The 27,163-nt window shown below is 41.9% G+C and overlaps 2 protein-coding genes across 5 annotated transcripts in view; one reads left to right on the top strand and one right to left on the bottom strand.

Moving 5' to 3' along the window:
• Positions 1-21,268, bottom strand: part of LOC101471086 (lysine-specific demethylase 6A) — a 35,322-nt gene extending 14,054 nt beyond the window's left edge. Inside the window, exons 1-10 of one of the 2 annotated variants that reach the window (XM_004552623.6) lie at positions 20,804-21,268; positions 20,602-20,665; positions 6,661-6,769; positions 6,391-6,440; positions 5,834-5,892; positions 2,875-2,995; positions 2,561-2,615; positions 1,822-1,856; positions 933-1,026; positions 725-851 (exon numbers count right to left, since the gene is read on the bottom strand). In XM_004552623.6, the coding sequence (XP_004552680.1) occupies positions 725-851; positions 933-1,026; positions 1,822-1,856; positions 2,561-2,615; positions 2,875-2,995; positions 5,834-5,892; positions 6,391-6,440; positions 6,661-6,769; positions 20,602-20,665; positions 20,804-20,982 (893 nt within the window). In that variant the 5' untranslated portion in view covers positions 20,983-21,268. The remainder of the gene's footprint in view (positions 1-724; positions 852-932; positions 1,027-1,821; positions 1,857-2,560; positions 2,616-2,874; positions 2,996-5,833; positions 5,893-6,390; positions 6,441-6,660; positions 6,770-20,601; positions 20,666-20,803) is intronic. The other variant, XM_004552624.5, reaches the window with a different exon arrangement.
• A 267-nt stretch (positions 21,269-21,535) lies between these two features.
• LOC101471568 (FUN14 domain-containing protein 1) lies at positions 21,536-26,269 on the top strand. 3 transcript variants are annotated; one of them, XM_004552626.6, is made up of 5 exons: positions 21,536-21,897; positions 22,309-22,477; positions 23,998-24,073; positions 24,575-24,703; positions 24,990-26,269. In XM_004552626.6, exons 1-5 carry the CDS (start codon positions 21,675-21,677, stop codon positions 25,065-25,067), a joined length of 675 nt encoding a protein of 224 aa, XP_004552683.3. In that variant the 5' UTR covers positions 21,536-21,674; the 3' UTR covers positions 25,068-26,269. The 3 variants fall into 3 exon arrangements, with proteins under 3 accessions (XP_004552683.3, XP_004552682.1, XP_004552684.1); XM_004552625.5 differs by having other exon boundaries at positions 24,575-24,709; XM_004552627.6 differs by lacking the exon at positions 21,536-21,897 and adding an exon at positions 21,957-21,990 and having other exon boundaries at positions 24,575-24,709.
• The last annotated feature ends 894 nt before the right edge of the window (positions 26,270-27,163 follow it).

Raw genomic sequence — 27,163 nt, 5'->3', positions numbered from 1 at the left:
TATTGCCAAGCTATGGATTTAAATTTCACCTTCAATAAACCTTTTACAACACAGCCCAAATTCCCATGCTTTTTCTTAAGCCTTGATTTTATTCCACTGAGGACACTGACAGCTGAAAACCCAATTCTTAAGTAGCTACTCCTGTTCTAGTCCTGACGTTCGCTTCAAGTCTGCTGCCCGGGGTGCATGCATAGATGCTGAACTGGAATCTAAATTCTCAGTGGAGTAGTGTGTGGTCACCAACAAACAAACAAAACAAAAAGAGAAAAATAAAAGAAGTGGAAAGAAGGAAGCTCTTCAGTCTGCGAGGGGGGAGCCAATTAGATTAAAAGTAGCTTAAAAGGAGAGTAAAGTGAGCTAGAACTGCTTGTTTCAGACAGAGTATGAACAAGGAGCCCAAAGTTAATGGGGGTTATTTTTAACTGCTAATCATGCAAAGCCACTCTAATGAAGTTGAAAAATAAAAATATGGAGCTGGAAATACATGCCTAGGAGCAGCTAGCCAGCAGCATTAGCCACTAATGCATAGACCTAATAGCTAATCAGAAAGGAATTGGGGCTTGTCCAGCTCAGCTGTCCAGGACACACAAACAGCCCACACACTGCTTTTAGAGCCTCACAATCCATTATTTTATTGCTTTATTTCAGGAAAGCAGAGGTAAGGAGCACACTAGTATCAAACGCTACAATCCTCTGTAGGCTGTTTTTCCAGTGTGCAGCATACCTGCCAAGGAAGTACCAGGACTGTCCAGAGTTAGGGTCGGCCTCCAGAGACTTCTGCAGACACTGGATGGCATAGCTGTCCCTGCTTCCTCTGTCCCCGAGCTGCTCCACCGTGTGATGCATCCAGCCTGGGAATATATCCAATTACCCAACTGTGTGTTTGTTTTTAAGAAATATCAAAACTATGATATATCCTTAGAAAACCTTACCTAACTGCTGCAGGGTAGTGGCCTTCACCTGCGCAGGAAGATCCTCTGTCTGCAGAAGGCTCTCGTAAGCCTCCTTGGAAGCCCGGTATTTCTTCTGGATATGGGAAAAGGATAAAAGGAAATGTAACAAGGATTAAAAAAGTAAAAAAAAAAAAACACAAAACAAAAACCAACAATAGTGTAGACCTATAGCTTTTAGTTTATAGTTATAGTTTTTTTTATAGTTGCTATTTTGGCCGTCTTTCCATCTCTGTTAACCTGCAGCAGGAGACAGGAATGTAGTAATCATGCTGACTGCACTTCCCACCCTTCTTAATTTAGCCGGGGGTCTTTCACTGCAGCGGCGTGTTCTGACACAGCACAATTAAAAAAAATAAAATACAATAAAATAAATAATTAAAAAAAAAAAAAAGATAAACGCATCCCTGAGCTGCCGAGAGCTACTGTACCTCGCCAATGAAACCCACATAAAGACAGAGAGAGAGAGACCACCAGCATACAAAAGAGGGGGAGACAGACTTTCTTGTTTCCGTGGCAACCCTGTCGATCGGCCGAGAGTAATCTCCTATCCCCTCCCGCGCGCCACCCACTCAAGCACCCTGCTCCGTCCTCAATTTGTCAGCACGTAGTTCAAATTTAAAAAAAAAAAGAAAAGAGAAAATAGGAAACAGGGCAATCCCCGGCATTCAGACGCCCTGCTATTTTTTTACACCGCTAAGTCAAAGCTATTCGCCTCGCTGTTCCACATTCAATCGACATGCAGCACTTACACCCCCCCCCTCCTTCTCAATTACTCAGCATAGATGGGGGGGTGGGGGCAAATCTAGTCTTGTACCCTTGAGAGCAAGCAGAGCTCAAGTGCAGGTCGAATCAAGCATCAAACACTTACCTGAATCTCATACAGATGAGCAATGTGGAACTGAACTACAAAAAAAAAAAAGAGAGAGAGACAAGAACACAAGCGTGTTAGAGGTTACTCAACATTTCAAGAAAAACTGAGTCCCTCCTCAGTGTGTTTCCAAAAGTCTTTGGAAAGTAGTGCTGAGCTGTCAATAAAAAAGAGGTGTCAGAAACCCGAGGCTGGCCCAGTCTACATGAACAGAGCAGGTAGGTAAGCTGTGCTCCTGGCAGCACCTTCCTTTGTCTGGAGCGCTGCAGTGTCTGATCTAAGCTGCCTGAGTGACTCTCAGCAGATGGAGAGGGAGAGAGAGAGTGGAGAGGAGGGAGAGAGAGAGCACGAACAAGCGAGAGAAAGAGAGAGGGAGGGGGGTGGGGAGTAAGATGGGGGCTGCCCTTGCTACGTATGTGAGCGAGTTAGAAAAGCAGTGAGGGGGGACACAAAGAAGCAAAGGCAAACAGCGGGAGCCTGGGCAAAAATGGATATTGCTATCACCAAGGTAACAGGTAGCACGGCGGGCGAGATGAGATGGGAGCAGCATATCAAATAATTCCAGTGCTCTAAGTAGACTGAAGCGAAACCACCAGTCTAACGCTGCGTACAGAAGGATGGTGAAAGGAGAAAAGATGAAGGGGAGAGCTGAAAGAATAAAAAGTAATGATGCATATTCACAAAAGCGGTTAGATACAATTAATAACATAACACTCAAATAAATAGAAAAGGTGCTTACTTTCAGCTTTGGACAAAGTGCAGGGGTTGGAGTCAATCAAAGCCAGCTGAAAATGCTGTAAGAGAGAAATGAGTAGACAGAATCAATCACTTATTCACTCTTATATTTGTCACTAGCTGCCAGCTTATTCAGGCACTGAATGGGAGCTCCCATCCTTTTTGTGTCGTGCTCTGCTCGCTCGTTTCACGCTTCAAGGTCAGCTTGAAGTGTGAAACCGCTGCTGTTGACAAAAGCCACCTTTGCTTTTGTTCGCTTCATCGCCGGTTCTCGGGATTCGTTCAAGAGTGATGCGCGACTCTTTAAGCTGCACGTACCTTTAGGCTTGACTCGTAGTCTGTGTTGACCTTGAACATGAGACCTAGGCGCAGGTGGATCTCCTTAGCCCGGGAGAACCCCGGGTCAATGTACAGCACCTCCTGGAATGCTTTGATCGCCCTGTGGGAGAATTAAAAGGAAGCGGTGGTGGGCGGGGAGGGGGAGGAAAAAAAGAGAAGGGTGATTAATAGAAACATTTAGATTCAGAGAAAAACTCGAGGTATTAGCAAAAGCTGATCTCCGACAGCAGCTGCTTGTTCCAGTCATGCTGCCGGCGTGCCATCTTCTACTCAACACTAAAGATGCTTCTTCCCTGGAAACTGAGAACGCACCCTGTTTGTTACACACAATAAAAAGTTTAAGCAATCTAAGCTTTTATTTAACGCTTTTTGAGGGTTTCTATCTAGCTCCAAACTGACCGGAAATGTGTTAAATGACATTTCATGATCAACAAATTCATTAGTCATTTCTATGCGAATAGTATGTCAGCTTGCGACCTAAATGACACATTACTTCCTGTGTGGACACCCTTTAAGCCGCCACAATACCCGCCACATTGGTCGTTTCGTGCGCCGCAGGTTACATCATCACACATTCACCACTTCCACAGTGCGTCTTTGTCTCATCTCCTGGTTCTGTCAGAGGTTTCTTCCTGTTTATAGGGAGTTTTTCCTTCCCACTGTCACCAAGTGCTTGCTCATGGGGGTCACCTGAGTGTTCAGATTCTCTCTCTACTATTGTAGGCTCTCTACCTTACAATATAAAGCACCCTGAGTCCTCTTCAATAAGCAGTAAAGACCGTTTCAAATAGAAAACCGACCAAAGACTGAAGATTTCTTACAACAGACCATACTACTCCCTTCACAGAACCGCCCAAAGTGGCTGTAAACAGAGCAGATGCAGATCTGTGCAAGAAGACCATTATCTCTGAGTTAGCTCTCCAGCTCTCAACTGGCCGCTTCATTCAATGGCACCAGTGAGAGTCAGATAATGATGATTTGTGATGGTAAATAAATTCAAATGGTAGATAAACGTGCATTAGATGTACTACTGGAAACAACAAAAGAAGCAAGTGGTAAAAATGTCCTGACATCTGAAAAATGTCTCTGAAAACAATCACGTGTTGAAAACAACGCCTCAGTGGAATTTGCCTGCAGCTGGTAACAGCTGGATTTGCTGATGTCTGCATCTCGAAGAATCTAATTTAGCTGATTCTTATTGGCAACTCAGCCAGAACAGAGTCTCTCTTGCTGGCCGTGGCGTTGCTATGGAAACAAGATAGGACAGCTCACCATCAAAGGCAGATTTTCAGCTGGTAAACATATACAGACTACAACTGAGCTGTGTAATCACAGAGGCACGCTTCTTTGGATAACTCCCTTGAATCGTTGCGCTCACCGTTGTTGCTGTTTGAAAGTGCCATCTTCTGAGGCATGCAACTTCTGTCTTGCATCAGTAGAGCACACCAATATTTTTAATTTTAATATTTGAAATTGCTCAAATACTTGACACTGATCATAGGTGTGCTGCTGCCAAAGACTTCACGGATTTGGTGTGGGTTTAATAAATGAGCAGTCGGTGGATTGGATCACTTTTGAGCAGTATTTGTAGCCTGCTTGTAGACAGAGTATTACTAAGTGACCAATCACATATGGGCATTCTTCGGCTTCATGCAGGTCAACGGTCCATGTGGAGAACAAAGGAGGGATTTATTTCCTGAGATACATCTTAAAAGCAGTGGCTGCTGTCTGGTGATGTTGTTTTATGATGCCGTTATCATGAGGTGGTTATCGGCTTCCTCTGTTAAGCGAGGCTGTCTGCTATAGGCTCTGTGTGCGCTCATGTAAAAAGGCACGTTCCACGCATCACATGACTATTCACTCAGAAAACCCAGACTTTAAGCTCAACCCAGCTTGTCAACCCGTTAACCTGGCTTCGTGGTACACCCCTCAAATGTCCTAAAACACTTACAAATTGTCCACAGAGGCTGAGTTAGCAGAGTAGCTGATAGATTCACAAATTGGTGCAAACCATTCTTTATCTAAATCCAGCTAACAAGCATATCCATAATCTAGGCATGAAAATGGCATTGATTGTCTCATCTAACGGGTCCCTGAACGGCCCACATGCGGGCAATGGGAAATTAGGATTCAAATGTAAATAAGTTTACATCAGGCACCAAACACACTTTGATAAACTCCCCAACAGAGAATGGATTACTGGTTTTTGCGATTTATCCTCAAAATCACAAAAACTTTGTTGCTTTTATTTTGATGGTGACTATTTTGGTTTACATATGTACTTATGTGCAAATGAACGCAGCTTGACCGATATCTACTGCACTCTGAAGCTGCTGCCTGAATCTAGTGTTAACAAGTTCAGCTCACTATAAAACAAAGATGGAAAACACCCCTCTTTTTTTATTTGCACTAATAAAAACTGCTGCCCGCAAGCTACAATCACCTGTGAAACCTCGTTTAGTTCTTCATTTTCTTTTTGCTTTTTTTTAATAAATATGATTATTGCAAATTGCCTTGAAATATTTTGACATAATTTTGAGGTTATATCACCCACAATAGCAAACAACAAAACCTACCATCAAGGTAACTACTGTATCTTATCAGCCTACTAGTCCAATAAGCCACATGAAATCTGTTTTTAAAAAGTGTAAATTTTTTTTTAAAGGCAAACATTAAGAAACAACAGTATTTTTTCTTGTTTAGCTGATATCCATCCACTTATGCTCAGCATAATGTAGTGTGACATTGTAACATTTTCCCCATCTACCACCATTCTGCCACAGCCCGATGTGATTTTCTCTTTAATCCAGAACAGCCCCAGAAGAGATTCACAGTGCATTTATTACATAAATAATAATGATCTCAGCAGACTCTCCCTGTGTCTATCCAAATGAAGAAATAATATTCATAATAATGAAAAAAAGAAGTTGCCACTCACCACTGAAAGGCATTATAGTGGAAGTAGACCATTCCGAGGCCATACAGAAAGGCGGCATTCTGGGAGTAAAGACAGAAAGGTGAGCAATTATTTAGCTACCAAACAATGCAGTGTTTTGGGGTTTTTTTTTTTAACTATAGCAAATCAACCTACCAAATTACAGCAACCCAAAAGGTACTAAACTTATGTGAAGATTTGCTAATGTGCTACTAAAATGGACAGAATAAATCAGACGTCAGTGGGGTGAAAAAAGAAACTGGTGGCTAACTGATTATATAACACTGCAGCACCTGATAGAATTTGATAAAAAAGAACAAAAACAAAAAACAAAACTAGAATTTAGGCTCACCGCCAAGTGTCAACTTTGCAGGAAACAGTGAAAATGACTGACATGAAACCTGAAACCGCATCTTACGCCAACATCTAACCCAGCTGAGACCAAACGTGCTTCCGGTATATGTGTGGGAAATGTGTGTGTGTGTGTGTTAGAGTGAGAGTGAAAGAAGGTGAGAATATCACAAACAATAAGGGAAAGTGAACGTGTAGGCCAGTCTTACCTTCCAGTAGTCTGACTGTAAACTGTAGTACCTCTGGTATGCTGATAATGCTGTAAGGAGATGCAAACAAAGATTTACGAGAGGAAATGACCAAGCAGCAAGCTGTAGAGGTTTGTTCTTAGAGGAACAATAACTACTGTGCTTAAAAATGTGAAACGTACTCAAAAGGCATGACAGCTGAAATAGAAATCATTTATTCGACCAAAACAGTGGCAGGAAAAAAACAAAGAGCGTATAACCCACTTGAGTGCAGGTGAAGAGATGACTCACCTTTCGGATAATCCTCCAAGAGGAGGTTGAAGTGGCCCAGCTGGCAGAATAACTCAGGGTCCACTTTGCCCTCTGCCTTAAGGATGAGTGAATCGTAGCACCGAACAGCCTGGAGGGAACACAAAAATAACACCGGCTCAATTCTGTGTGTCGCATGCAAACATCCACATCCGCAAAGAAAAGAAGCGTGGTGTAAGAACTTTACAAAGTCACAGCATGGCTGACGTCAGCTTCCAAAATCTCTTCTGCAGATAAATATCATGTTAGGATTTCAGCTTGCTGCAGAAGAAAGCTTTTGCAGTATATCTCGTAGAGATCTCTCCGGCCTGTGGGAGTACAGAGGCCGCCGACTCTGAGCTCCGCATCTGCCGGAGGTCTTTAGCCCTTACATTTACTGCATATGTACATTAGGGCTGGAAACCAGATAAAATGATAACAATCAGGCATGGTCAATATAAAGTCAATAGAACTAAGTCCATCCTTGTTTTGGCAGACATCTGGAAAGGCCAATGGCAATAAGAACAGCGCTGAACCGAGCCGAGCCAATCATGCTTTTGGAATAGAATAAAGCCACGTCAGGATAGGCTGGCAGCTAATGTTTGGGTTGCTGATGCCGTACACACCAGAATGTTAGGAGTGTGAGTGAGAAAAAGACCAAATAACAATGGACAATGCTAATGACAACCCGAGCAACAGTATTACTGTACACATCAAACAAGACTTTGACGTCCTGGACACCAAATACTGATATTTTATTAAATAAATGAAAACACTTTGGGAATGCTATGAACAAGAGAGCTAATCTCATGCACCTAAGTCAGCTGACCAAACTTGCATTAAATCAGTTCAACCCAAAAAACAAACAAATCATCCAACACTGGACACACTTAGCTTGTCAACTGTACCTCGTAATTTAGAGCAAGCTAACGGCTCGATCACACGAGTAAAAACAGAAGCCTCCTTACATCTACATAAAAAAAAAACAAAAAAACCCCCCAAAAACACAACTGCTCCTTTCGATGTGAAGGAGCAGCGGCTCTACTCTGAGCCGCTCTCGGATGGCTGAACTCCTCACCCCATCTCTGAGGGTGAGGAGTTCAGACTCAGGTTCAGACCCCTATGAGTGAAAGATCCAGGGAACAGTTCACCCTGCCTGGGACAGGGTTACCAGGGGCCTGCCCTGGAGCCAGGCCTGGGAAGGGTGCCCGAGGGCGGCCGGGCACAGCCTGAAAAAGGGACATGGGCACATCCTCCTGCAGGCCCACTACCCACAGGAGGCGCCGTAGGGGTCGGGTGCAATGTGTTCCGGGCGGTGACCAGGAACAGAAGGCCCTGGCGGACTGATCCCCAGCAACCAAGAGTAGTCATCATATCGCAAAATGTAAAAATGACAACTTCATCATATCGTAGGGTGTCTAGTAATTCTAACTTCTAGTTTTATCTACATTATTTATTTGGAACTGACCAAAGAATTCAGTTTTTCATTTAGTTTGTGTTCTTCTATAACACCTGAAGCTTCTGACTGGTCAGAATTAAAAATTAAATCAAATATTTTAACCAAAAATTAAATTGCAACTTTGCATCTCAGGAGAAAACAGGGACCTTAAAAACTGGCATAAATAATGACTCGATTTATATCATCATAGACATCAACTGACATGAAAAGAATTAGATTAGATAAGATTAGAAAGATAAGATGATAACAAACATTCATGTTTTATTTTATGCATCTGTTAAAACACTTGACTCCAGGTACACGACGCCCAGATTGAAACAATTCACGGAAGTCAAGCTGCCCGAGAGTCACAGAATTTACAGAAAATGTTAAAATTTTGTGATATATATATATATATATATATATATATATATATATATATATATATATATATATATATATATATATATATATATATATATATATATACTGTTATCGGGACGATAGATGTCTTATATCGGGATATGAGATTTTGGTCATATCGCACAGCCCTATTATTAATACACTACTGGAAAACTGAAAGCAAATTAGTAAAGCAGCTCCAGCAGCAAATGATTCAACACTGTGTTTGGAGTTGACTGACCGCAAAAGTTTCACAAAATAAAAGATTTATCAGCCACTTCTGTGAAATTAAATAAATAAATTTTAAAAATTCTCCACCTATCTGCCCACGCTGTACCCATGGAGGTAATTATAACAATTTATGCACTGATATTGTGTCAGAAACGGGCTATTCGCTGTTATTGCTCTCCAGTTATCCATCCGTTTAACTGTGACCATGAAGGAAGTCCGAGCCATGAAAAAAAATCAAGCACATGTTGTCCATTTCCCCTGCTGCACCAGGGCAAACAAACACAACCCGTGACCTCGCCTTGCACATCGTTTCTTTGGTGCCACACTGAGATCGCATCAAAGATGGCCCAGCTGGTGCTCGACACCGAGCGTGGCAGCCGTTCTGCCACTCCGAGCTGAGGAGAGCCAGCTGCTCAAGTAAGAGAAACTAAGATTGCACTTCCAAGCACATGCAGAAGGAGGGAATGTTTTATCTCTCGTCTTTGTGGACAGGCCAGTTCAACCACAGCTATTAAATGGAGAAATAACTACCAAACACACTGAAAAAGGACCTCTGTTTGCCTTTGTTGGGTAGCGCTGCCATTTCCAAGAAGCAGTTATGTAATCAAAAGCTTTTATTTTACACGGTTATCATTGTGATGAAAGACCGAAGGAGAAAATGCAGCAGCAAACACCATTAGGGAAAGAAAAACAGAGCAAAATGTGAAGAGTGACAACAGCCGAGGACAGATTTACAGCAATAATACTTGAGCACGTTTGGCTACGTCTGAAGACTTCTTATTTTTTTGTTTAAATGTAAGCATGAGGTTTTCTAAATCTCAGCCTTGCAGATAAATTACTTGCTGTCTTTTCTTCAAAATGAGGAGATGTCATCAGAACTCATATTAGCAATTCCTTTGAAAACCAAAATTCTGAAAATGCATCAGGACTTGTTCTTGTCAGTACTGTAAGCAGTCCGGGGAGTGCACATACTGAAGCTACAAGTCTTCCAGAAGCATACACATACAAGTGCGAGTCTACCCTTATATACTGAAGAAAGATGCCCACAAGCAGAGGAAAAAAATAAAAATGGAAGATGGACACTAGTGCAGCTGTTCCAATTGCATCGCCACAACTTATTGACAAGAAAAACATTAAGAGTCTGGTGGTAAGTGATTCGCAAAAGGCATTATGCGAACAACGCTATCGTGCTTTCCAGACCAGGGAGGAAAAACTTCCAATTAACTAGAAGCACCTATGGGAGAATGATGAGCTGGTCATCAGTCAGGGCCAAGAATGCTGGAAATCTGCCGATTGCAGTTCCTGGCTGGTCAGTTGGCTTGATCTTGCTCAAGAACAAGACCAACTAAGTCTTGGGTTTGGGTAATAATTCTCCAAGCTTTCTGAAGCTCTATCAAAATTTTTCCATTGAGTTTTTCATTCATTTTTCAGATGCCTAACTCAAGAGATTAGCCAGTGTTTTGTCTACACATAACTTTGTAAAGAACCAATATTACATTTCATCTTTATGCACTTTGTTTCTAGCAAATTGTTCCAAAAACATCACTTGTTCAGCTTCCTTTGACTCTAAGAAAAATGCCAAAGATAACAGTTTGACAAACATAAAGCTGAGTTTTTTTGTTTGTTTTGAGCTATAAAACAAATACTTCACATATCTTATCATGATCTTCAGTGTGTCCTTAAAAACGTTGAGAAAACCAGACAAGTGACAGCCAAAAGAAGAAGTGACAGGCCTAAAAATCTATTTACAGCAGATTAACAGTATCTGAAAGTCATGTCCTTAAGAAACAGGAAAAACATCCAGGAAAGACCTGACACAAGACCTGAGAGTTGCATCTAGCCCTTTAGTAGATCATCTACTGTTCACTCAATCCTAATCACAAGTGGTCTCAGTGGAAGGAAGGGAAACAGGGAGAAAAAGAAAGTACGCCAAATTACACAACAACTGGACTGAATATCAGTGGCAACGGGTCTCATGGAGCGATGAACCCAAATTTGACATTTTTCAGCATGACTTGATCCGAAACACGCTGCCAATGCATTAAAAGCATACCAGGACAGAAAAGCACACAGTGAACACTATCAATCATGGACTGGCCTCCCCAGAGTCTGAACCGCAACATCCAAAGACGACCTTTGAATGTCCTTCAAGGAGCTTGGAGAACTGTTCCTAAAGACTGCTTAAAGAACTACAAGAAAAACTGCCTAAGAGAGTTCAGACTGTGTTGAAGAATAAAAGTGGTCACACCAAATATTGACTTTCAAGTTTGTTAGAATTGTACAAACTTATTTACTGTATTTCTATGCATGTTTGCTTAAAGAGGAGTGGCAGAAGTCTCACGGTGTGGTGGTTAGCACTGTTACCTTCCAGCAACCTCAAATCCAACCTGGGATCTTTTTGTAGTCTATGTGTTCTGTCCAGCTACTGTGGCTCACTCCTACAGTCTTAACAACATGCGTGGAGCTAGACAAATTAGTCATTCTAAAATTGCACAATAGATTGAAACGTGGATATTCATTTTCTTCCATTTTACAATTGATACCAAACTGCTACAAAAAAACCTCAAAAATAAAACGATAGAAGCAAAAAAAAAAACATTGCTCATCTCAATTGGACTTCTGTACCAGAAATGTACGGTCAACATTTGTGTTGTTGCTGTGGGACAAAATTTAAATGTATAAATGTGTGGGTGAAAAAGTAGAGGAAAATCTCAAGTGAATAAGTAGAGAAACAGAAAATGCAAGTGCTGCGATGCACGTTTATTGCAGGCCAAAGTTAAGGAAGTAAAACCTAATCATACTTTGTAACACGATCATCTGATTTGGGATCACTGAAGGCAAGACTTTCAAAAAAGGCTGACTGTTGGAGCATGAATGGCAGGAGGGTTCAGCTGCCGTCATACATCGGATCGTTTTTCTACACAGCAGCTAGAGTCACATCGGCATTTTGATCATAAATAAGTGAGTAAACATGGTTTAAAATTGTTTTTAACAGTGGACACCCGATGAACTTGATCCTTGAGCTCTAGGGTGATATGTGAGGAAAAACAAAACAACAGAAAAACATGTCAATCTCAGAGAATCTCTGACGACATTTATAACCACTCATCACAGAGATCAATGCACATTTCAGAGTTCAGTTCTTCAGAAATGACTGGCCATGGTTATTTCAACAGAGATGGAGAAAAAAAGTGATATGGTCCTGTGAGCTATGACGGTAATAAGAATATTATGCTGAATTATGGTGGTTTTGAATGTCCTGGATTTTTTTTTTCCTTTCATTCATTTATTTTGAATGAATATTTAGGGTCTACCCTAGGTTTCTGGAGGGCTAAGGCGCTGCAAGGAGGGAATGCATTAGCATCTTCAGACTTTTTGAAGTTATCATCTGTGACAGCCGATTTTCTGCTTTTCATCATGAATTTATCCCCGCCATGGCAGCAGAACATGTTGCAGGAGCCATTGCAGGTTAAACTGGGCTATTTGAGCACTTTTGAAAACAGTCTGAAAACACTCGCTAACTGTTACAACATTAACGCTACAAAAAAAACAAGACCTCTATTTAAAAGCATTACCTGATCAATGGATAGTCTAGTCCCTTCATATTCCACAACCTTACCTTTTTATGGTTACAGTGGTCCCTCGCTATAACATGGTTCACCTTTTGCAGCCTCGCTGTTTTTGCAGATTTTTTGTGCAATTTTGCATGCTGTTTGTTTTGGTTTGGTTGGTTTTTTGTTTTTGTTTTTTTTACAGTGCATTGTGTTCTGCGTCCTGATTGGCTGTAGACCATTGTCAGTCTCCTCCGTGCCGTGTCTCCTGTACAGTACAGAATGGTTTCACCTAGGGCTGGGCCATATCATACCGTTCACAGTAATACCGGTATAATGTTGGGTAACGATAAGAAAATGAAATATCGCGATAGAATATGGGTAAAACGCGCATGCGCAGTGCCTTTGTTTTCATACACACATGGCAGAAAAAGCATGGCGGCGACAGAGAATGAGAAGGGCGAAAGCGGATCGTTGAATGAAGCAGATGAACCAGAATTGGTTTACAAAAATGCTGCAACTTCAGTGGTGTGGAACTGGTTTAGCTTTCGTCCGTCAGATACACAACAAAGCACTATTTCTGGTAGAGCATGCTAGCGGGCCGTCGTTATTATTGTGTTGTTTGGAAAATATGGCACACTTAAAATCAATCCTTTGATTTTTCTGAAAATCGACAGTGTCCCTTATAATCCCGTGTGCCTTATGTATGAATTCTGGTTGTTTACTGACCTCGAAACGATTTTATGTACACGGCGCTCGAAAATCTGTCAAATGTTTTAGTACGACTTTGCTAAGCTACCAACTCGCGCCGCTTGATGGATTGTCGGAGCATTACAGCTATCGTAGGCAGGCGCCTCGCGGAGTGATAAGTACTGTGCTTCAACATAATATTAACGTATTGTGTGTGCATAACCTCTTTTTAGGTTTTGTGGATATTATACATGGTTATGCTGAGGATATGTCGGCCAATTTCCACTGGAAATGCCTTTTGGTTAAACTGTCAGCAAGGAATTTGCATTTTCACTGTTAATTTTTTATATAATAATAATAATAATAATAATAATAATAATAATAATAATAATAATAATAATGGATACTTTATTGATCCCCATGGGGAAATTACTTGTTTTTCTCTGCATTTGACCCATTCACTCAGTGAAGCAGTGGGCAGCCCACTAAGCAGGCGCCCGGGGAGCAGTGTGTAGGGACGGTACCTTGCTCAGGGGTACCTCAGGGTAGCCGTTAAGTGGATTCGAACCGCCGACCTTCCGATCATGGGGCGACCACTTTACCTACTGAGCTATCCCTGCCCCTTTAATGCTTTAATGCACATTAAAAAAAACAGCTGCTTGTTTAACTGAAAATACACTGTTGTGTTTTTTGCACTAATAAAGTTGTGGAGTTGTATTTTGTCTAATGTCAATTATATATTCAGTCATATCGTTATTGCAAATTTTCAAATGTATATCGTGATAAATGTTTTTGGTCATATCTCCCTGCTCTAGTTTCAGCTTGTCAAATTTACACAAATCTTCGATCGCTAGCATTGTGACTCTGAAGTGCTGTAGTGTATATTTGTACGTTTTCTCCCCAACAAACACAACAATGTCGACGAAACGTCTTACACCGTAAAAGGCACCTGTGGATGCCTTTGGTTTCATTCTATAATACTGGGCTGATTTTTCGACCAAGGTTTGAACTTTGAGAGTGTTTAAACAAGAGAGAAAAGTGTAAAAATGTTTGTGCCTGTGAGAAAACTGTGTAGTGAGGGGTTTTACAGCCTTAAAACATCTATAATAGCTGTAAATGATAAAGTTGTATACTTTGCGGATTTCACCTATCATGGGTTATTTTTAGAACGCAACTCCCGCGATAAATGAGGGAACACTACTGCTACAATAATATTAAACAGTAAGAACAATAATATTTGGTGTAATTATTCAATCTACAGAGATTCAAGACTACAGCCGAGGCCCAAGTTGGGAGTTCGCCTAGTAATCGGAAGGTTGCCGGTTCGAGCCCTGGCTCAGACAGTCTCGGTCGTTGTGTCCTTGGGCAAGACACTTCACCTACCTACCGCCTACTGGTGTTGGCCAGAAAGGCCGATGGCGCGATATGGCAGCCTTGCTTCTGTCAGTCTGCCCCAGGGCAGCTGTGGCTACAACTGTAGCTTGCCTCCACCAGTGTGTGAATGGGTGGATGACTGGGTGTGTAAAGCGCTTTGGGGTCCCTAGGCGGGACTAGTAAAAGCGCTATACAAATACAGGCCATTTACCATTTACACTGCAGACAAATTTAAAAAATTCAGTAGTGGGCACCAGCACCTGTACTATTGTTTGATCATCCCATGTAAATAAACGTCTCTATTAAAAAAGTGGGTATAAGTCACAGACATGATGATAGCCATTTATTTCTAATGTCAACATTATATTTCGTTGACAGAATGTTAGAATGGTTGTGGAGCAGCCTGACCATGAGGAATATGTTAGGTACAATGTGTTAGCTTTACAGCTAATATAGCGTTTATATATCACATTAACCACTGCAAACATTTTAGCCTGGCTCAATCAAAGCTAAATAAAAACAAATGAGGGGTGGCTCAAGAGTTTAGTACAGTGTATCTATAAGAGCTAGGCAGTTAATTAAAAATGAACAAAAATCACAGTCACAATCTGACATAATTTTGCACTTGCATTTATTTATTTTTTTAAACTTCTGTTAATACTTCCCCACATTGTATTCACATACTGTCCTCTTAAAAAAAATAAAAAATAAAATACCATAACCTGTGATTTCACATGACTCCGTGTGAACGCATTTTGGAAAGCAGACATCAGACATAGTATGGTGGTTTACACATTTGCCCAACAAGCAGAAGATCCTCTTTTCAATCCCAGGAGGAGACACAAATCCTTAAGGATTGTGTCAAAAACAGCATCTGGTGTTTAAAATATTTATTTTATTATTATATTTAATAATACAAATAAACAGATCTGCTAAATCAAACGTGTAGCAACTTGCTGTTTGAACATTTGACCACAATCCCCCCCCCCTCAAAAAAAAACATGGTCAAAGCCTTTTTCTTCTTTTTTTTTTTTTTAACTATACTATTTGGGCTTACAGACTTTCTTTAACAGGATAGTAGGCAAGACGCACAGTAAACGGCCTGAGGGCGGATTTGAACTTGGGCCTTATGGCACATGGGTCACCTGCAAAACTCAGTAAGCTAAACCAGCAGCCCAACAAAAAGAACAAAAGCAGCATGCACATAAATAAAAACATTTTCCGATTTAGTTACATTTTAATTTATTATTGGTTTTATATGAGTGGTACAAACATTTGTGCTAGAGCAGCCAGGTTAAAACCACCCATATCTGGAACAACTATGATTGCCTGGTCAAAAACAGCAGCACTGTTGCAAAATTAACAACTTTTCATTCCCCCTTTAGCGCCTAAAACGAAGTAGAGCATACTCAACTGTCTGCAGTAGTACTTGTGAATGAGCCCTGTGCACATGCATAGTGTTACCCATATAGAAGCTGTGTACTACCTGATGGTTAAAAAAAATAAATACATTGATTATTTAACCTACATATGTAGTTGAACTCACAACACAGACATGGTCTTTAACTGAACACCTCCGTCAGCTCAGACTAATGCAGCTTGATTCCATAAAACATGTGCACAGATAAATCTGTTATTTATCTGTTATTAACCTCTGTCTCACTTCCACAGCATGTCTTTTATCCTGTCTTCCTTCTCTCACCCCAACCGGTCGCAGCAGATGGCCGCCCCTCCCTGAGCCTGGTTCTGCCGGAGGTTTCTTCCTGTTAAAAGGGAGTTTTTCCTTCCCACTGTTGCCAAAGTGCTTGCTCATAGGGGGTCATATGATTGTTGGGTTTTTCTCTGTATCTATGAAGCGCCTTGAGGCGACTTATGTTGTGATTTGGCGCTATATAAATAAAAATTGAATTGAATTGAATAAACACAGCTGTATTTTAATCTGCACTAAATGTGCCATCAGCTTGAAATAAGCGCCAAGCCATCACATACAAAAATATCCAAAACAAACTTCTATTTTCAGCTAGTGCACGACTTAATATAATGTGAGAACTTGGTCAAATAGGGCTGTGCGATATGATCAAAATCTCATATCCCGATATAAGAATTCTATCGTCCCAATAATGATATAAATCACAAAAATGTAACATTTTCTGTAAATTCTGTGAATCTCTGGCAGCTCGTCTTGCGGGAAGTGTTTCCAGCTGCGCGTCATGTAGCTGGAGTCGAGTGTTTTAACCGATGCATGAAACTATACATTTTTAGACATAAGTTGTAAAGGCCACCGTTTTCTTTGTGAGTATTTATTACACATGGTGCTGCAGGGAAAAGCCTGTTCTAACGTTTGAGTCTAAGGTTTATTTTTTAGCACCTGGCGGCTCTTTTTTAATTCTCATCCGTAAATAATCTGTTCTTTCATGTGATTCAGTTTATTTTGAAAAGTCTCAACAGGATATTGAGCTTTATTGTGAAAGGTTTATGTGGAACATAAACAAGCGGACACGCGATGCTGTTACCGTCATTGTTGCTAACAACAACGCATAAAAACAGGCGCTTGTCCGTCCGTATTGTTGTTATATAAAATATAAGAGAAAGAGAGAACTTAAAAAATTAATATAGCCACTACAGTGACCATCAAAACGATGAAAAAATATTGCCGTAAACAGTTTATTTTGCGACACCACGAAACAAACGATAGTGTAAAATGAAATGATAGACGTTTTTATATCGTCAAACAATATATATCGTTATATCGAACAGCCCTATGGTCAAATACCCAGATAACCTACCAAAGCAGTACTATGGAAGAACCTGAACATGTTAAGGACTATGGAGTGTGGCTCCGCCCTGCACAGATAGCCACAAGTTGACCACTTCTCTATTGTCAAGATATTGGCATACTCTTAATACCATGGTATTTAGAGTACCTCATTCATGCAGGGGCGTATGACATCATTGCACACAACCTTGCCAACAACTGAACTGACCTGCAGTTGCTCAAAACAGTATTAATATGTTAATATTATTAACATTTTTATAGCATTCGGACATTCTTGTGAAGTACCTGTACTTGCAGTACATTTAATTTACTGGAGGGAGGGCGGGAAGAAAAATTCTTGAATGGTTTTTACAATACAGCAATACAATATTTCTGTCATTTATATTCTGTTTTAAATAATATCACCAGCCTTTATGAAAGTGATCCTAGAGCTCAGGCTTCGGACTGTTCTACATGCTCAATTTTAAAGATTTTTGTCACAGTCTTGCTGCTGCCGATGTGTCAGAACGGGGGATATTCCTTAATATGGCTATCATAGCCAAACCTGTTGTTCTAACATTCTGCAAGCCAGTCAGAAGAAAGTTCCCTTAAAGGGAGGGTTAGGTTGGAGGTACTATTACTTGTTTCAGACTAAACAATTCTCAAGATAAGATAAATAAGGACGATCATGACCTGCGATATAGGCAAAGCTACCTCTTACAGCCCAAGAACAAACATATGGAACTGGAATGAGCATAACAGACCCACTTTTGGCATTATTCATCATAAGACCAAGTAGTTTGTGGACACATTTTTACTCACTCAGTGGAAATACAAAAAGCTCTAATAGAGACAATCACTGATTACATGGCTGTGAAAGATGGGACTGGAATTACTGACTGATAACGCATGGTCTTTTTAGTAGCTGTGGGTACTGAGTGATTTGACGCTAGAGCAACCTTAATGCGAGGCAACAATGAGCTTCCATGGCCAATATCTCAGTTCAGGTCTACAGTTATCTAAACAAATGTCCTACAAAGACTTAGTGGCAGAAGTGTGGGATTCAGCTTCCAAGTGTAGCATGAATGGTGGCTGCTTTCTATCCTGCGTCCATGCTAATGACTCAACCAGTATGTAACAGCCAAACAGCATGTTAAATGTCTGCAACTAGCATTATTTAAGTTAATCCCTGTGGGAAAGAGCTGTCCTCTGTAAATGACCTTAACCATTTCAGAGCCGCAGCACAGCCAGCGCCTCAGACGCAACAGAAGAAGCGTCCAAATATCTAGCTTTCACGTGAGTGTGTGTGGACTGAGGAGAGCACATGAACTCCACCCAAAAAGCCATCAGCCACACCCCACTCGAAGACCCTCCTTGCTGTAAGCATCTTGCCAACCGTCGCACTTAAGACACAGAAAAAAAAAGCACACACCAAAGCTGAAAGTTTCTCTTCCACCTAGTTAGTCTAAATTTACGTCATTGCTGTCCGATAACGGGTTGTGATACAATGACCTAGTTCTGTCAAGCAACGTTAAACCCACTCCCATCCACAAGTAGACCTACCAACAGCGCGAGCGACACGACCAGTACAAAGTGCCAGACAGGGCTACTGTTCTGAACTAATAAGCTGCAAGTGGGAATGGAGATGTGAAACCCACCAAATCATTCGCATGTATTCAACGCAGAAAGCAACAAAATGAGTGAACATTGCTAAAGTGAGTGGCTCGTGAGCCCACCACATATGTGTTTGTTTGATGATTATTTTTGAGGGGAGTTGAGAGAACTATAAGGTAACCCCAAAACTTGTACATATTTTCTGCATGGACAACAACGGTATCCCACATGAAACTCTCAATCTGGTAAAAATTTGCTGTGCATTACAGCTATAAACCGGCTTAAATCAAATGCAGTGCTGTCAAACCTTAAATCCACATGGGAAAGGTTAACAGATCCACAAGTACTGGAAACTAACAGTATGCTAGAAAGGACCCTGCATTAAGGGTCCCTTCTAGCTTATATAAAATGTTTCTGAATCATGTCTGTTGGTTGTAGACAGCAACAAAGACACAGCTAACACTTTAAGTTAGCTGGACTGGGAAGCTGCCTATGGATACAGGGCAGTCTGTCAGCACTACAAAGAAAGAGAGTTCAAGCATTGTGCATTAATTGCCTTCAGCTTGGAAGCAGGGCAGACTTCTCTTGCGTTCTGCTGCTAACGCGAAAGGAACACTTCCCAGGCATCCCACACCACCTAGTGAACAAGATTCACGGATCCCCCACCCACCCCTAAAAAAAACAACAAAAAAACAACAAAAAATATATCACGAGCTGTCAGCAGCACTGTCTTTCTCCCCATCTTCCACAGTTCTGCGATGCATTCAGAAGAGAGGGCTTTGCTCTTTGTTAGCCAAGCGACATGTTAGGCACACAGGTAGACTGTGCCTGTTCAACACGCAGCTTCGAGAGCACATGCAGAGTCCAAGCCAGGGCCAATGGAAACTGTAAACAAAGGACCGTGACACCACCTAGGTCAGCGAGAGGGACACGTTTTTACGGAGGGCCGAGACCCGTGAGAAAACCCGAGCCACGCTTTAGCGAGCACACGAACGGGTCCGAAAAATATTCACGGCAAATAGGTTATATAGCTACCAGTGTCACTCCGCCATGTCCCGCCATCTTGGACAGGCAAGCCAGCCATTAACGTTACTTGTAACGTTTGTCAACTCGTTCACGCGGACACCAAACACACACACACACACAAATGAGCGCAGCAGGCCCCCCGAAAGTGTTTTAAATGGGCCAACGTAATGCCATAAAACACTCCAGACTGTGCCAAAGACGAGACGAAATGCAATTGCTACGGGCACCAGCTAACCTTACCAAATAACGTCAGTGGTGCACCCCGAAGAAAGCTACAGCCTTTCCGTTACTCCCACCGATGTTTTCGCGACATACGAGTACCAATGTGTTTGAGGTTGGGTGGGAGGGATATCTTAGCAGCTACAATTACACAATTTCAATGTGACAAAACTTTACTCATTATAGTGCAGCACCGTTTCCAGTATGTGTTACACAAATCCGTGACGACGTTGTCTTGGTAGTGGTACAAGTACACGGGGCTGTATGGGATAGCTATTCAGCTAAAGGGGAAGGGCGGTTTCCGAAAAAAAAAAAGAAAAAGGAAAACATTAACATATGCTAACTTTACGGGCAAATGAAGGGAGCAGTAGCTAGCCGGATACACGGGCGGGCCAGCGAGACGGCGTTAGCCGCAGGTGCAGGGTCGCTGTTCATCGGAAGAGGGTAGCTAACTAGCGAGCTAGCTGCCTGGCTAAGAGGGGCTGCGGCTAGCTGGCCTTGGTCTCCGTAGCGAGAGGGCCACTCAGACTGGCTTGCCACTTGAAAGCAAATTCACCGCCATGCACGACTAATGACAGATTCAAGAGAGTCCCGTAAACCCGGGTGCTGCTCGGTTGCAAAATACATCCAGTTAGATTCACTACCTTCATCAACAGGGCCTTCGTTCTGGCGCCATCTTCATGAAGCTTCTGAAATCCAAACAGTGAGCTGCAAGCAGAAGACAACACAGGCAGCTCAGTATCACTTGCAGAGCGGCTCGAGGACAATATCGACATGCAAGGCAAAATAAAACAATCAATTTTCAAAGTGTGCGTTCGTGTGAGTGCATGGGTTTACTGTTCCGACCTGTCGATCCCAGCCAAACTATCCCTCTCCTCGGCTGTCAGTGTCGGAAAGTCCTCCTCTGTTTCACTCGCTTTTCCCGCCGCCATTTTCTTTCCCTCATCACCACTAGAAGAAGCCGAGCCGAGACTCCGAGCAGCAGCGCAGGCAGCAGCGGCGAGAGACACACCGCACGATTGCATGGAAAATCGCGACGCGGGGACGAACGGATCGCTCCGCCAAATCAAAGAAGGAAAACTGAAGGGAGCGAAACGATCAAAAACTTTTCTCCGGGATGAAAAGATGCGATTCGATGTAGTAAATCCTTTCGGGGGGGACAGAAGCGCTCTCCGGGTAGCTCCTCAAACGTCACATTTTTCATCACAAAGTGGTATCGTGCAGCTATTTGAATGCAAATAACTGAGTACAATATCCAAGATGTGAGTATTTGACAAATAAAACGCGTTTCGGCCGCGAAGATAAAGTTGTTATAATTGTGTCACCCAAGCGAACCCACGCGCCGCTCTGGCCACGCCCTCTCCGCCCCTCTCCAGCCAATGGGAGCGCGTGTATACCACCATATGACTTCCCTGCTATACTATTCTTTTATCTGAAATATTCGTGTTCGCTCTGCAAAACCACTAATTTAAAAAAAAAAAATCCTCCCTGATAAAATATTTTAAAAAAATAAATACATATTTTTTTACGTGGTTCTCTTGTGCATGAACCATAGCACTATTTTCCCGACAAATGCTCTAATTTTCACACGCTAAGACATCATCGCATATTCAGTAATACATATTGACACATGGGTGTCAGTTTTCGCTCATAGATTATTCAAAAAGTGACTGCGAAGCATAACTTTTTCCAATCCTGTCAAACCACGCGACTCTTTATGCACCCAACCTTTATTTTTATGACGTCTTCACAGTCAGACTTGCAGAGTTGCTGCATTTTATCAAATAAAGTTGTTAAACTGCTTGAAGCCCAATCAAGCAAAATGAAAGCATTTCAACTGACGTGGCAGCGGCATCATAATGTGGGCGTGGTTTATCTTTGTCAACATCCTGATGACATAACTAGTTTCTCCAAAATGGCGACGGCGGATGAGAGAGAAGGTTGGTGTTTCGTTTGTTAGAAATTACCGTTGTGCGATCACAATTCGCATTTAAATTCGTTTATTTTTTCCTCCATGAGCAATAATCGAAAAGGTACAAGGGCTTTATCGTGGCTCATACGTGCTTTTTGGTCTCCGGTAGCAGAACCTTCGCGTCCAGGCTGGAAGCCATTTGACGCTAGCCAGCTAATGTTAGCTTCCAAACTCATTTACATAGAATAAGCACCCTCGGAGCCTGTGGAGGCTGGAGTGCTTTTGCAGTTAGGAGGACTTGAAGATTAAGCTTTGTTAATAGGACCACACAGGGTGCAAACAGTTCCTGAGCTGTTAGAAAATACACCCCGAATGTAAGCGAGGTGTAGCATATGCACATTGTAGCCCTTTAACTTTGTATTTCACTCCAATTTCATAGCGGGCCAGGACGACCCAGAGAGCGAAGATGAGGTTTATGAGGTTGTGGACCTGACTGAGTATGCCCGGAGGCACCAGTGGTGGAGTAGAGTGTTTGGGAACAATTCCGGCCCCATTGCTGAGAAGTACTCCGTGGCCACTCAGCTCATGATGGGAGGAGTGACTGGATGGTAAGGACTCAGGGTCTGTGTTCTCACTGGGACATATGTGGATCCAATTGGTGTTTAACACAGTAACAAATGTTGGGCTATTTTGAACTTGGGACATTAATATGCAGAGAAATAATTAATGTGAGAACACACCGCTTACTTGTAGAGCTGCCATTGCTAAACCAATAAAATGATTCAGTGTATACATTAAAGGAAACTCTGTATGCCTTTACTTCCAAACAATATGTACTTATGCTGTTAGAGTGGCAGGTACTGTGTAGATTCTTAATCGTCTTTGCCATAGTTTTCTAGAGCTTGGAAATAAGAAGGCAAATGGTGGAAAGAGCTGGGTATTTGACCCCACATGAGGTCTCATAGTGGTTTCACCCTTCATTGTACTGACCTGTGCCTTTTTTTTTACACTTTGGCTGGAGTCGGATGTCGTTGATCCACAATTGATAACTCGTGTGATCGATAGTGGGGCAACGACCTTAATGTCCACCTCCAAAGGGGACAACCCCCCACTGGGGTTTAATGGAGCGTTCCAGATTAAGCCGGAAGTTGGGATTTCCAAGTTCCTAGTTGGCATTTTCACCTGGGACGCCCCCTGAACTCAGAGCAGCCGCACCAAACCCGAGTTAACAATCCAAGATGGAAGCACCGAACTGAAGAGTAATAAAACTTTTAATCTGTGCTGCCCCGTTGTGTAATCGTGTATCTGTTTTGTTTTCCCCCCCCACGCTGGGATGCACCATCTTGAATTCAGGTTCCTGGAACGCACCATAAACACCCGGGACTCTCCACAGTTTGTTTTTCGAACTTGATGAGTGGTGAAACATTATAACAAGCCTTAAGAAGTCCAGTATCCCTTTTTTCACACTGAAGAGTGGTGGGAGCCACAAGCCAATGTGCTCCCAAGAGCTGGGTTGTCAAGTTAGATCATGTGGATCATGAACAATGAGATTCATGGATGTAGTGAAGGAGGACATGCAGAAGGTTAGTGTGACAAACGAGGATGCTTGGGATAGGGTGAGATGGAGAGAGTTGATCCGCTGTGGCAGAAGAAGAATTGCGGTTAAAGATTCATAATGAGATAATGAGGTCGTTGTATAAGCAGTGTCTGTGAGCCAAAAGTTCCAGCCTCCAACTACTAGTTTAAGCCCACTGGTGACAGCAGACATCCCGAATAATAATAACAATAATAATAATGGTCATCTGTGAGAACAGGAGCCCCGGACGCCTTTCTGTTTACATGGGGTAGCCAGTCAAAAGTAGCTCGATTTAAATGAAGGGTGAAAAGCTTAAATAGGCAATAGATGAACTGCAAAGCCTTAGTAATGATTCAGTAAAAGGACTAGATGTTGCAGTCCCTGATAATGCATTCCTTCAAATGGAGAAAGTATTGAGGGATGGCTACTATGAGGAAAAGACACATAATGACTGTTTTCAAGTATGAATCAGGCCCAGGGAAAACTGACATAATTGATTCCCCTTTAAATATTTTAAAGGAAGTAACCCACCCTTTCTCTTAACACTTACAGGTGTGCAGGTTATGTCTTCCAGAGAGTTGGGAAGATAGCAGCTACTGCTATTGGTGGCGGGTTCCTTCTTTTACAGGTAAGAGCACCGTAATGCTGTGATTGTTTAGGCTTAGTTGTTAAATATTTAGCAATTCTCCATCAAGAGTCATAGAGAAGTACGTGCTTTGTAAGATTAACATAACTCCATTGACAAGTGAAGACGCCAGCTGTACGACATGACACTCAGCTGGTCCCCCCCTCTCCACCACAGAAAGGCGAGCATTGTGTGTCAGCTGGCACTAAATGGACACAGGCCATCTGGACACTTACAGGGTGCTTCAGCTCAGTCAGTAGCATTATTTTGTCGCTTAAAAGCATTCTTCATTTTGCAAGTAGATTAAACACCCGTAAAGTTAGACACCCAGATGACTTGATTATCAGGCTGAACACAAAATAATTTTTTAAGATGATATCAGAGGCCTACTGTGGACACATGCTTCCAGAAAGGGATTCTGTCCTTCAGAGTGCAGAGCTGAGGCAAATATGAAGAAGGACAAAGTAACGCTCATCAGTTTTGTTTTGTTGTCTGTTTCTGCAGATTGCCAATCACAGTGGCTACGTGCAGGTGGACTGGAAGAAGGTGGAGAAGGATGTGAACAAAGCAAAGAAGCATCTGAAGAAGAAGGCAAACAAAGCAGCCCCAGAAATCAACACATTCATTGAGGAGGTAAAGGTACCTGGAACAAAGCTTGCTCTTTCTTTATTTCTTGCTTGTTTTTCTGCTCAAGCTAAATGCAATCTTCCTTTAATTTGTATTATTTCAATATTGGGGGGGGCATGTATTGGGGTCCATTCCCAAGCCAGCAGTGCCCTCTAGTGTACTTGTCGAGCTACTACACCAAGTAGCTGTGACACTGCAGGCTCAAGGCAAACCAAATCAGATGTTTCGAGGTGCTGGGGTCTGTTTTGTTTGTTAGTTCTGATTTGACTTTTCCCTCGTCTCTCCTCTGCAGGCGACAGATTTCATAAAGAGGAACATCGTCCTGTCCAGCGGGTTTGTCGGCGGCTTCTTTTTGGGATTGGCCTCCTAAAGGCCGCCGCACACACTACAATCTCCATTTACTGTGAATCATCACTTTCCTTCGCTTACCTCTCTGCTCCATGTGTGTTTTGATCAAAAGTGATCATGGGGAATTATGTTGAACACTAAACCACCTGTTCTGAATCAATCCTAGCTTGCTATTATCATTCGAGTGCTCATTTCAGAGGATGTGTGTGAGGTGGTGGGTTGGTAAGAGGATCGTGGGCCGTCGGATTGTACTGTGAACAATGCTTCCGAAAGCATCAAGCTGCTACAAACAAAACTTGGAGTGTCTTTTGTGTTTGCTCGTGCAAATGAGACTGTCCCAAGTGTTTGCCAGGTGGATTCTGTGGCATATGTGGGCGCCATTGTAAATATATAGCCAAGCCCCTTTTTCAGAGCTGTAAACAGACACGCACACAAGCACATACACACAAGTAAATATTATATAAACAGTATGGAAGGCGGCAGAGTGGGAAGGTAACACCAGCCCCCAGTCTGGTGCCTAGTTGTTGTTTTTTTTAATTATTATTAGTATAGCTGTACAGTTTGTCGGGGTCGCATGCCTTTCAAAGCATGCTGGCAAACCCAGTTATGTTGGTCACACTGACTGGGGGGGTAAAGTAAAAAGGTAATTTTCCACTCTGAACTGGAGTCCATGCTGATAAAGAACACGTCATTAGTAAGTTTAATTTGTGAAGTATTAACCCCCCCACCCCCACAGTTTGTTCCCTAATTCCCAGCTCCACAATGCCCTTAAATGAAGGTTCGAGCATCTGCTGTGCCCTAATTACCACCATCACAAGCCATATGCCCAAAGAGACACTGGTCCAGTGGTTACATAGCATAATGGAGCTGCAATTTTGACTCCTACGCCCCCGCTATTGTCGTCATGCATTTGATGGTGTGTGTAGCATTAACAAACAGCGATGCTGCTGTGTTGTGCTTCATCATGTTAATCAGCTATAGGGGAGTCCAGTTATCACACGTTGCTTATTGTGTTTTGGGTTTTTTTGCCCTTTCTACTGGTGCAATATACTGTAATGTTTTAGCTGGTTTTTTGTTTTTGCATCCAGCTGGTATTTTGTATGCTTGTGTTTGTATTTAATATGATTTTGATAACTCTTATTTCCTGGTTTTATGTCTCCTTTGAAGTAAAGTTGCCCTATGCTGTTTTAAATGATAGTAACATTAAAAAAAGGATGCTTTTCATTTAGCCTTTGTTGTTTTTAAGCAATCTCAACAGTCTGGCTTTCTGTCTTTGCAGTAGCTGGATTGATAAAATCTTAAACCTCAGATTTGACTGCATTTATCAAGTTGGTGGTTTTCACTATCACCCGGGCTCTCTGCTGTAGCCTTGCATCAAATTGTTACCTTCCTACTTCAGTAAGAGAGATGATCAGAACTGGTAATGAATGCTGCAACAATCTTATGAATTTACCATTAATATATTTATTTTAGCACTTTTTCATTCACAGAACCACTGAGAGTACAGAGGCATATCAAAGCGAAATAATTTAGAGATTGAATATTCTTGGTGATTAACAGCCAACATATAGATAAATCTTTATTATTTTATAAAGCAACATTAGCAGAGTAAATCAGACATGGCAGCTAGTTAAGACCAAGCATGCAGACTGTAGCGTTATTCAGTGGTGTTATTAAGGTCCTGCTCACCATGTGCCACTTGTAGTTGTTCAAACATGAGAACTTACATAAAATCCTACTTCGCAATACACCTCCACCCCACTGCAATTGTTGATGGTGTTAAACTAAATAAGATAATTGATAAGAAATTCATTAACCTTCTAAAGGAGCCAGATTCTGCCATATCTAATTTACCTGCATGTGTAATATGTGCACTGCAGAGATGGATAATAATGATGTCCTTAGATAAAATATGGTCATTTTAAAATAATGAGGTCTCTGTTTGCTCCTACATTTAGTTTCATACATTTGTTTCACTTTAAACTCCTAAAAAACGATCACGGGTGAGCACTGAAGCCCCACCCACCTGGTGTTTAAACTTTCTGTTATAAAGAGCAGCCAAGCAGATTTAAGTTGGATTAAAGGGCAGGACAATGGCGTTGACTCCTTTAGGTCAGG

Source organism: Maylandia zebra, linkage group LG23, assembly GCF_041146795.1.
Source record: "Maylandia zebra isolate NMK-2024a linkage group LG23, Mzebra_GT3a, whole genome shotgun sequence".
Classification (NCBI taxonomy): domain Eukaryota; kingdom Metazoa; phylum Chordata; class Actinopteri; order Cichliformes; family Cichlidae; genus Maylandia; species Maylandia zebra.
The sequence above is the reverse complement of the archived record's forward strand: the minus strand, read 5'-3'. Positions and strand labels throughout refer to the sequence as shown.